Source organism: Strongylocentrotus purpuratus, unplaced genomic scaffold, assembly GCF_000002235.5.
Source record: "Strongylocentrotus purpuratus isolate Spur 01 unplaced genomic scaffold, Spur_5.0 spur5_scaffold_8, whole genome shotgun sequence".
Taxonomy (NCBI): Eukaryota; Metazoa; Echinodermata; class Echinoidea; order Camarodonta; family Strongylocentrotidae; genus Strongylocentrotus; species Strongylocentrotus purpuratus.
This window is the reverse complement of record NW_022145614.1, coordinates 31558987-31569499: the sequence shown is the minus strand read 5'-3', so window position 1 is coordinate 31569499 and position 10513 is coordinate 31558987. Positions and strand designations below refer to the sequence as shown.

At 40.2% G+C, this 10513-nt stretch overlaps 1 protein-coding gene across 1 annotated transcript; it reads left to right on the top strand.

The window, feature by feature from the left end:
* Positions 1-2254: 2254 nt before the first annotated feature.
* LOC105440930 (uncharacterized protein K02A2.6-like) lies at positions 2255-10410 on the top strand. The gene is made up of 2 exons (XM_030976165.1): positions 2255-5984; positions 10343-10410. Exons 1-2 carry the CDS (start codon positions 2255-2257, stop codon positions 10408-10410), a joined length of 3798 nt encoding a protein of 1265 aa, XP_030832025.1.
* Positions 10411-10513: the final 103 nt, after the last annotated feature.

Below are 10513 nucleotides of genomic sequence, written 5' to 3'. Positions count from 1 at the left end.
TTCCCAATTCTGATCTAGTACTATTTTTGGGGGTGGGCCTTTTTTTCTCACATAAGAGTAAAAAGAGTTGATGTAACTATTTCAAATAGAATTTACTCTGTACATCATTCGACTTGAAAATAAAGGAAAGGAAAAGCATGCGCTTTGCAACACCACCCCATGGGCACAGCCCAAGCTATTTCATTTTCTCTTCTTCCAATCCAATGTTTCTGATCTAAATATTGATTTCACTTTCACAAACTTAAGCAGTTTTACTCTTTATTACAGTGCTATGTAAATCAGGCAACATATCTTTGCAATACAAGAAATGATCGTAAAATGATTGCGATGGTGCTTTCGCAATGAATAAACTTTTTCTTTTCACTTTCCCCTTGTTTAGGCCAAATAACAAATATAACGCGTTTCTCGTCCAGACTTTTTTTAAAAGGAGGCAAGGCATTACTACTTACTATTTTTTGCTATTTTTCCCCCAAGTTGGCTGCCATGCTAATTATAGCTGGCCAAGCCTTTTTTCACAGATATTGTGCTATGTGAGTATACTGATGCAATGTATGACAAAACAAATGAGTTGTATGACTTTAGAAGCTATTTAAACAAAATGTATATCACAGGCTTTTTTTTTTTTTTTGCTTTTTTTCTTCTGAATAGTAAATAGTAAAGAAAAAGGAGGCGGGCGGGGGCAAGAAACACTTTATTTTTGTCATTTAGCCTTAGCCCACTGTTCTCCTTTTTTACTACTTGTTTCTCATTTATTGTGTGCTCACAGATTACTGGGGTGGTACTCCATCAATTGCCCTGCTAGAGGCTCTTCGCCACCGTATCGACAACTCTGACAACATTTATAAAGATTGCTCCCAAACTGTTTTCAATGCACTGCATCTAAAACTTCCCAATTGTCCAGTCACCCTCCTCAAGACATTGAGAAAACATGTCATCAAAGCCAAAAACACTAGTAACATCTTGAGTCTGATGCAAGAATTCCCTGGTCTTCGGCCATCTGCTCCTACAAAAACAGAAAAGAATGTTAACTTGATGGTTGAATTCAATTCGCCTTGTTTGTTTTCATTTTTTAATTGTTTCATTGCATGATTTTGCGGCAGATTATTAAAGGGCCCATGACATCGAAATACAAGTGTATTCCTGTTGGTGTGCAGTCCTGCATACATCTCCTATTTTGATATGTAAACTTCTGAATTTATTTCATAGATTTTTAAATATTTTTTTAAATATTTGTTTTTCAAACTGTAAGCTCCACCCCAAAAACCTCCAGAGCTAACTTAAGAAAGTGGTATGTATCTTTGCTGAAGTCGCCACCTGTTACAATACGTAATACAATAGCAACATACAAGTTGCTATGTCAGACATGCTGTAGCATCACCAGGAAGACAAAGGCAATGATGATGTATTGTACATCTGTATGGAAGCATGCAATTATGAACATGTGCTAAGCTGGGGAAATTACATACCATCGTCTATAAGCCAGTTTACGGTTGCAGTCTGAGCATGAGCAGATAAAGGTCATTTGTACCAAAAAGGTAAAACCCACAGAGATGAATACTGGATATGCGCTCATGAAAGTTATGTAACATTATTCATGTATGCATCAACGGTACATTCTAAGATACGCAGGTGGAAGTATTCTTTTCAAGAGGGCAAACAAAAGGTATTCATGAAGCACATCTAGGACTTTGGCAGTTATTATTCTAAGATGCTCAAAGTGGAACTTCTCAATGTGTAAAAGATCTGTGGATATTTGGGGTCATTTGTACCATGTGCTATCTGTAAACTCCCTTATTCTAGAATATTAGTTTAGTCTGACATGTCTGACATAGCAACTTATATGTTGCTATTGTTTGTGGTATTGTAACAGGTGGTCAACTTTGGCAAAGTTACATGCCACTTTCTCAAGTTACACTATGAACATGAAAGACAAAGAAAGCGGACAAAATATACAGTTCTGTAGTATCTTGAACAACTGCACAATTAGCATTCCATACTTTCTGGTTGTCATTGGTTACTCGTACAAGAACAATGTATAGTGTATGGTAATATGACCTGTACAGAAGTTGAACAGAGAATACACACACGTTATCAACCATGTAATTGAAGGCTGTTGTGTCGTCCTTTCGGCTGTCTAAATAAGGACCAAAACATTACATTTGGCGACGAAGATGTGTGATTTCGTCATGAACCTGAACTTTCATGGACACAGTCCCTCGAGTCACTGCGTAAGTTACTTTGAGAACATTTCAACATGAATTTACCCCAGTTTGAGCGTTTTGAGTGCCATGATGATCTCGCGACCGTGGGTGTGAGATGGGGAAAATACGTGAAACGGCTAGAGAACTTTTTCACTGCATTTGCTGTAACAGACGATGCCCAGAAGCGAGCGTTGCTCCTGCACTATTCCGGTCCTGATGTGCAGGAAATCTTTGAAACACTTCCAGACACAGCCACATCTTACTCTGCTGCCATTAAAGCGCTAGAGAAACATTTTGTTCCGTCTGTTAATGTGGAATATGAACGTTATCTGTTTCGTCAGTGTAAACAATTGAACAATGAAACTGTTGCTCAGTATCATCTCCGTTTGCAGAAGTTAGCTTCATCATGTCAATTCTCGGACAAAACTGCGGAAATCAAATCCCAAATCGTGTTTGGGTGTACATCGCAAAATTTGAGGAGGTACGCACTTCGTGAAACTGTTACGCTCGAAAAACTTCTTCATACTGCCCGCACGCTCGAGCAATCTGATCAGTATGCAGCCGAGATGGAGAGTGCTACATCTCGAGAATCAACTGTCGCTGCTACGCGTCATGACAAGCACTCAAATCCGAACTCTGTCCAACGCCAATTTCGCACTCGTGGAAAACAGCAAGCGACCAGACAGAAAGTCACATGCAGGAATTGTGGTGGTCGGTTCCCACATCCCGCAGATAAACCCTGTCCGGCAAAAGGGGTTACGTGCCATTCTTGTGGAAAATTGAATCATTTCCAGAAGTACTGTTTATCTAGACCATTAAAGTCCAATTCTATCGCAATTCATACTGAACATACAGCAGCATGTCAATGCAGCTGTACTAGCTCTCCGCAGCCTGAGCTTCAGCGTGATCACCAACCTGCTCAGCATAGTAAGGAAGAGCAAGCTGGAACAAAGGACTATGTTTTCAATGTTAATTCTTCTTCAGCCAACGGACCGTTTGTTCAGATTGAGGTCAACGGGATCTCAATTTCAGCTTTAATCGATTCTGGTTCCTCAGTAACGATTGTGAGTCAGAACACGTATCGTTCGATTACACCAAGGCCTCATCTTGACGCGCCCTCCGTTCCTGTGTATGCGTATGGAAGCACAGTCCCGCTTGATGTTGTTGGAACATTCACCGCATCTGTCTCGTATAAATCGAAAACAGTGGAAACAAAGATATTTGTTGTCACGCACAGTGGTGATACACTGCTGGGTTGTAGCACTGCCACTGCACTTGGTCTCCTTCATATCACGTACAATCTTCAGCTAGAGCAGTCGTATAAGGATCGTTTCCTTGGTATTGGCAAACTGAAAGATCACCAATGCCATATTCATGTTGATGGATCCGTTCCTCCTGTAGCAGTTCCCTACCGAAGGATTCCCTTCCACATGAGAAAGCGAGTGGAGCAGGAACTTGACAGATTGCAGGAACTTGATATCATAGAACCGGTACATGATACACCTACTCCGTGGGTTTCTCCGATCACTGTTGTCCCGAAGCGTAACAGTGATAACATCCGCATTTGTGTTGACATGCGTCACGTCAACAAAGCTGTGAAGCGCGAACGTCACATCACGCCAACCGTTGATGATCTTGTGTCTGCTTTGAATGGTGCCACAACATTTAGCACTTTGGATCTCAACTCGGGCTACCACCAGCTAGAGCTTGATGAAGAGTCTCGTCCGTACACAGTGTTTTCAACTCATGTCGGACTTTTTCGGTACAAACGACTCAACTTCGGGCTCGCATCTGCATCTGAGATCTTTCAGCACACCATTCAAGCTGTTCTTCAAGACCTACCGGGTGTCTTGAATATAAGTGATGATATTCTTGTGTTCGCGAACAACAAAGCGGACCATGACATTCGCCTCAAAGCTGTACTCGAACGCCTTCGTGAGGTGAACCTGACCTTGAACAAGGACAAATGTGTCTTTGCTGCTGACCGTGTCACATATTTTGGTCACGTTTTCTCATCCAACGGCATTAGCGCTGATCCGGGAAAGATCGAAGCCATCCGAGCGGTACCTGAACCTCGCACCGTGTCCGAAGTCCGCAGTTTCTTAGGCATGGTTAATTACTGTGCCAGGTTCATCCCTGGTCTGGCCTCGATTTCAGCACCTCTTCGCCATCTCACTAAGTCGGATAGTGAATGGGAATGGGGTCTTGCCCAAGCCGACGCCTTCGCTCAGATCAAGCAAAGAGTTTCGCAACAATGCACCATGGCATACTTCAATACGGCCAGCACCACTGAACTTATCGTTGATGCCAGTCCTCATGGTCTGGGAGCACTTCTTGTTCAGCATAACAAGGAGAACACGGTTCCTGTCGCGTTGGCAAGCAGAGCCCTCACAGACGTTGAATCTCGATATTCGCAAACAGAGCGTGAAGCCCTAGCCATCACATGGGCTATTGTCCATTTTCATGTGTATTTGTATGGTGGATCGTTTGTAGTCACAACTGACCATAAGCCGCTAGTATCGCTCTTCAACAACTGTCATGCTAAGCCACCGCTCCGTCTTGAAAGATGGATCCTGAAGCTGCAAGCGTATGACTACACCGTCCAGTATCGTCCTGGTCAGCATAACCCCGCTGACTACCTCTCGCGACATCCTCAGTTATCGGTGATGAGCGTATCCGATGATCAATCCATGGCGGAAGCTCATGTTAGTTTTGTGGCATATCATGCAGTTCCGAAGTCAGTATCAATGTCCGAAATCGCTGAAGCCACAAAACAGGACCCAGTCCTACAGCACGTCATTCGCACCATCAAGAACAACAACTGGCATGACCTTCTTGCGACCTCTACTGAAAACCAATCAGAACTCCAGAGCTTGTTCATTATTCGAGAGGAATTGACAGTGGATGACAATTCTCTTCTCCTCCGCGGACATCGCATAGTAGTCCCGCAGTCTCTTCGTAAACGCATCATTGATATTGCACATGAGGGACATCAAGGCATCACAAAGACAAAGAGTCTTATCCGTGAAAAAGTGTGGTTTCCCTCTATTGACAAGATGACAGAGAAAATTGTTCGTGATTGTATCACATGCCAGTCTAACACAATCGAGCATGTCAAAGAGCCTCTGCGCATGTCCCCTCTGCCCCAAAAAGCGTGGTCAGAACTTAGCATTGATTTCGCTGATCTCCCGTCAGGTGACCACCTGCTTGTTGTTATGGATGACTATTCTCGTTTCCCCGAGGTTGAAATTGTCTCATCTACTTCAGCTCAGCAAGTCATCCCCAAGCTAGACCGAATTTTCTCAAGTTTCGGCGTTCCTGATATCGTCCGTACGGATAATGGGCCTCCTTTCAACAGTCGTGAATTCGCTGACTTTGCCGACTACCTGGGTTTCAAGCACAGAAGGGTAACCCCCAGGTGGCCCCAAGCGAACGGTGAAGTTGAAAGATTTATGAGAACACTGAAGAAAGCCTATCGCTCTGCCATCGCTCAAAACAAATCGTGGAAGCAAGAGCTCTACAGATTTCTTCGCAATTACCGCGCCACGCCGCATACCACGACTGGTGTCCCCCCTGCCACACTCCTGTTTGGCAGACCTGTCCGTACTCGCCTCCCTGAGCCTATAGTTCCCGTCTCCGACATTCAAGAACGAAATTCGGATAATCAACTCCGCTCTCGCGATCGTGGCAAGAAAGCGAAAATGAAAGCGTACGCGGATAGTCACGGTACAACACGCGAGAAGGATATCGATGTAGGAGACACAGTTCTTGTCCGCCGTGATGGTATAGTGTGCAAACATCAGTCCCCGTACCTTTCCACACCATACAAAGTAGTTAGGAAGAAAGGTTCACGAATCACTGTACGTCATGGTAATCACTACATCACGCGAAACGCATCACGTTTCAAGCGTTACACTGGTCCTATTCCCTGTGACCAATCTGCTAACAATGATCAAACTGAAATTGACCTTAGTGATGATAATGCACAAGGACAACAACTTGTTGTGCAACCGCGACGTAATCCTAGACGCAATCGACGACAACCAGCACGGTTGCGCGATTATGTTTAGTTCACAGTCTATTCATTACTCATAAACTAGTCAAAGACAAAGAAAACTGGAGAAATGCACAATATGACTAAATGATGAGACATTGACTCTTAATCTTGCATTTCTTAAAAAAAAAAAAAACTTTTGATGGCAAAATTTTTATTCAGGTTACTGTATGCATTTATGTGTATTTAAACAAATTATTGTTCTAACCTGTCACAATGGAAGTTTGCATAATGTTCATGTGAGTTTGCATTTCTGATCAAGATTAGATCTCAAGGGTGGATTTCATATTATCTTTTTATTCTTTGCTGTTAGTTTAATTATTGCATGTAACTTGATTAATGGCTCAGAGTGTCGTAACTATTGGTTTGAAATTATTTTCCGTGTATAACAGATTTGCATTTACTCAGTATGCTTTGTAAACACTTATAGCTTAATTGTTAAAAAAAAAAAAAAAACAATCAAACAAACAAACACAAACTAGAGCCTCCAGAAATCTGGTTCAGTTTTATAAATATTGCTCTTCAATATTAAGGAGTTGGAAGTAATTTATAAGGTTTTATAAAGAGCGAATTCCAATTGAATCAGTTTAATTTTTTACGTTCATGCAAAGAAAATATTTTGTACACTTGGCTATTTTTCAAAAGGGAAAGAAGAAAGGAAAATGTAAAAAGGTGTTATTTGTTGCCATTATATTGTGTTTATGAATGAATATCAGTTTTGCACAGTTTGAAGGTTTGTACATGTGTATTTGCTGTTTGCTATGTTTTATAATCTATGATATTTGATATTTGGGTTCATATTGTTCGATGCTATTGCCTCATGCCTACAATGTATGACAGAACAGTCAATTGCATTTTTTATGCTTTATTATACTGAAACAGACTTGAGTGCTAAGAACAAGATTTTTATGCTAGCAAACAGTTATTGACCTCTGCAGGTCATAGGTAATTTTGATCTGTTGATATGAAAATATATCACTACATAATCAGCTTATTTCAACCATGAATACTTCCTAAAAGCCTAATTTACAACTTTTAGAGTTCACATTTTATTAGATGGTATATTGCTATATGCATAAGCTCTGCATGATCTCACAAAGTGAATTATTTCTTGTTTGAAGTGTATATATGTAATACTGGCTATCCGTAGCAAGTTTTGTCTTATGCAAGTTAGTTATTTAACCATTACATGTGTACATGAGTTCTATACATGGCTTTGTGCAAATTAGCTGAGTTTGGTTAATGTTCAAGTTTGGTTTTATACTCTAAATGAGTTACAACTTGTTTTGATGTTTTTTCCAAAGTTTGTTCTTACATGGTCTAAAACACATTGATGAATGATTGTTACAGTTTGATGATGTCAAACAAGCCATAGAAATAACAACAGCTACACTGTGATTGACTTATCTCATTATAGAAAGGTTTTAATCCAGGTAGGGAGGATTGTAGTATCTTGAACAACTGCACAATTAGCATTCCATACTTTCTGGTTGTCATTGGTTACTCGTACAAGAACAATGTATAGTGTATGGTAATATGACCTGTACAGAAGTTGAACAGAGAATACACACACGTTATCAACCATGTAATTGAAGGCTGTTGTGTCGTCCTTTCGGCTGTCTAAATAAGGACCAAAACATTACAAGTTCCTCATTCTACCCTCAACAATTGCTATGGTAGATAAAGGAACATCCCTTCACTGCTATTATGTAAAAATCTGTGGAACAGGTGTCACATGCATATTCACCTGTTCTACACATTTTTACATAATAGCAGTGAAGGATGTTCCTCTGTCTACCATAGCAATTGTTGAGGGTAGAATGAGGAACTGTATATTTTGTCCGTTATGTTCATAGTGTTAGCTCACTGATGACTGACAGACGTCACAAGGGGAATGAGATCTGGAGGTTTTGGGGGCTGGAGCTTAGCAAGTTTGAAAAACAAATATTTCAAAAAATATTTTCCACATGATGAGATAAGAATTAAGAATTACTTAATTTGAAGTTTAAAAAATAGTGTGACCTGCCTAGTTATAGTATTTGCATTGCATCAAAATATAATATGAATTATATTTGGCACGACTTACATAATTAGGCCTAAAAAAAAGATGTTGTATTGCCCTTTAGGACTGCTAGAACCTGGGTCGGTCGATCAGATTATTTTTTTCTCCCTCAAAACAGCGACCGTCGCCAAAAAAAACCCAAAAAAAACAGGAATGTTGCACAAATTTCGCTGGTTTTTGACTGTTTTAACGGTATGTACACGTACACAAGGCTGGGGTCAACTTGTTTATGCTAGCAGGATTTTGAACTTATGGCAACAGACGAGTGAGAACTTGGAAATAATTTGATGATTTTATGCATTATATCCCATTTAAACAAACAAAATACATATTTTTTTTTATAAAAAACCTTTTTTTCAATATTTTATTAAAAAGCTGATCGAGATTTAAAGATTTTTGGGTCGGTCACAAAGGGTAAGGCAACATCTTCATTTGTCACCACAATGTATTGTAAGGCCAAATTTAAAAAAAAAGAAATGTTTCTTGTCCCCGCCTGCCTCCTTTTTTTTTTACCATTTCCTTTTCTTCAGATGAAAAAAAAGACACAAAAAAAAGGGCTGTGATATAATTAGTAAAGTCCACATTTTGATTAAATAGCTTCTAAAGTGATACAAATCATTTGTTTAGTCATACATTGCATCAGTAAACTCACATAGCACAATAACTGTGAATAAATAGGCTTGGCCAGCAATAATTAGCATGGCAGCCATCTTAGAAAACAATAGGCCTAGCAAAAAATTGCAAAATGGTATTTGTTGGTTGGTACTATTTTTACATCTTCTGTAGATAGCGTGATTGAACGAGTCTGAGAATTTAGAGAACGAATTAAATCACTGTCTGGTTTTTATTTCAGACACTTAATTTATCCAGACTTTAGATTACTTGCAACCCTATGGGAAGAATGTGATAAGGGACGTAAAAGAAATTGCCGTATAAGATACGAGTTCGAATATTGAGCATGTTTGACATCATGCACGCGTATCCCAATTGCCACAGTTTGCAGTAGGCCCTGTGCATGCAGTGTGTCGTGCAGATCGTTACTCCGTCAGACTTCGGCCCAGAGAATTTGAGCTGTAACTTTACAAGTTTGGTATGAATCCTAGAATTAAATAATGCTTACAGAGTATTGATAAAGAATAATTTAGATCTTATTCTTATGATGATGATAACTCACCTTATTGAGGAAATAGGGTCTACTAACTTTGTAGTGATGAACAGTGGAGATGAGCCGGGATGCTCGTTCCTCGTGGCATGGAATCATGGATCGAGAACGTGGATAGCTAGGGATCAAGATATATGATTCGAGAGCGCGATTTCCAATACTATGCATGCTATGCGATATGCACGTGCAGCTGGAGCTGGAGCTAGATCCTAGATCCCAGGGTTCAGGTCAAAGGTACCTGCATTGAGTGCGTTGTATCAAATTTTAAAAGAGGTATGTGCCTTATCCAATCAGAGGGCTGCGTATAGTCTCACATCCCTGGAAAAATTCACTCAGACCAAGTAAAAAATTAAAAAAAAGGTAACGAATTTCGCGTCCGGACTTCTTCAAAATAGGAGGCAGCATTTTACTATTTTTATTTTGTTTTTTGCTTTCTTTTCCCCAATTAAGATGACCGCCATGCTAAAAAGGGCTGGCAAAGGTATAGACCTATGTATCCAAAGAAATTGTGCTATTTGAGCAGGCAAATAGCCACGGGGGGCACGGGGGCACCTTTCTCTCCCCCCCCCCCCCCCCCCAAAAAAAAATCCAAGATCGGTTGAACTTTTTTATACCCCTTTTTTAGACCTCGATCGATAACATTTATGTGCCCCCCCCCCCCCAAAAAAAAAAAAACACAACAAACTCTGGCTACGGGCCTGTATTGCAATCAGTATGGCTATGACAAAACAAATGATTTGTATCATGTTGCTATGAAGCAAGCTTCAAAATTCAGAAAAAGTGAAAATGTTCATGTGTTCAACTTGAATCTAATTGCTTGTACATCACATCTTTCTTTTCTTTTCTTTTTTCTTTCTTGATAGTAAATAGTAAACAAAATGGAGGCGGCGGTCAAAAAGGAGGCGGACGGGCGGGGAAGAGAAACTCGTAAGTTTTGTTAGGCCATTAAAAAAAAAATGTTTAGTGTCCCCGCCCGCTTCCTTTTTTGGGGCCGCCTCCTTTTTTTTTTTTTTCTTTTTTATAGAAAAAAAAAC

Coding starts and splice junctions, on each gene's coding strand:
- LOC105440930 (XM_030976165.1), top strand. CDS start 2,255: ATGAATTTACCCCAGTTTGAGCGTTTTGAGTGCCATGATGATCTCGCG. Junction 5,985..10,342: donor AGTTCTTGTCCGCCGTGATG/GTATAGTGTGCA, acceptor CTTTCTTGATAG/TAAATAGTAAACAAAATGGA.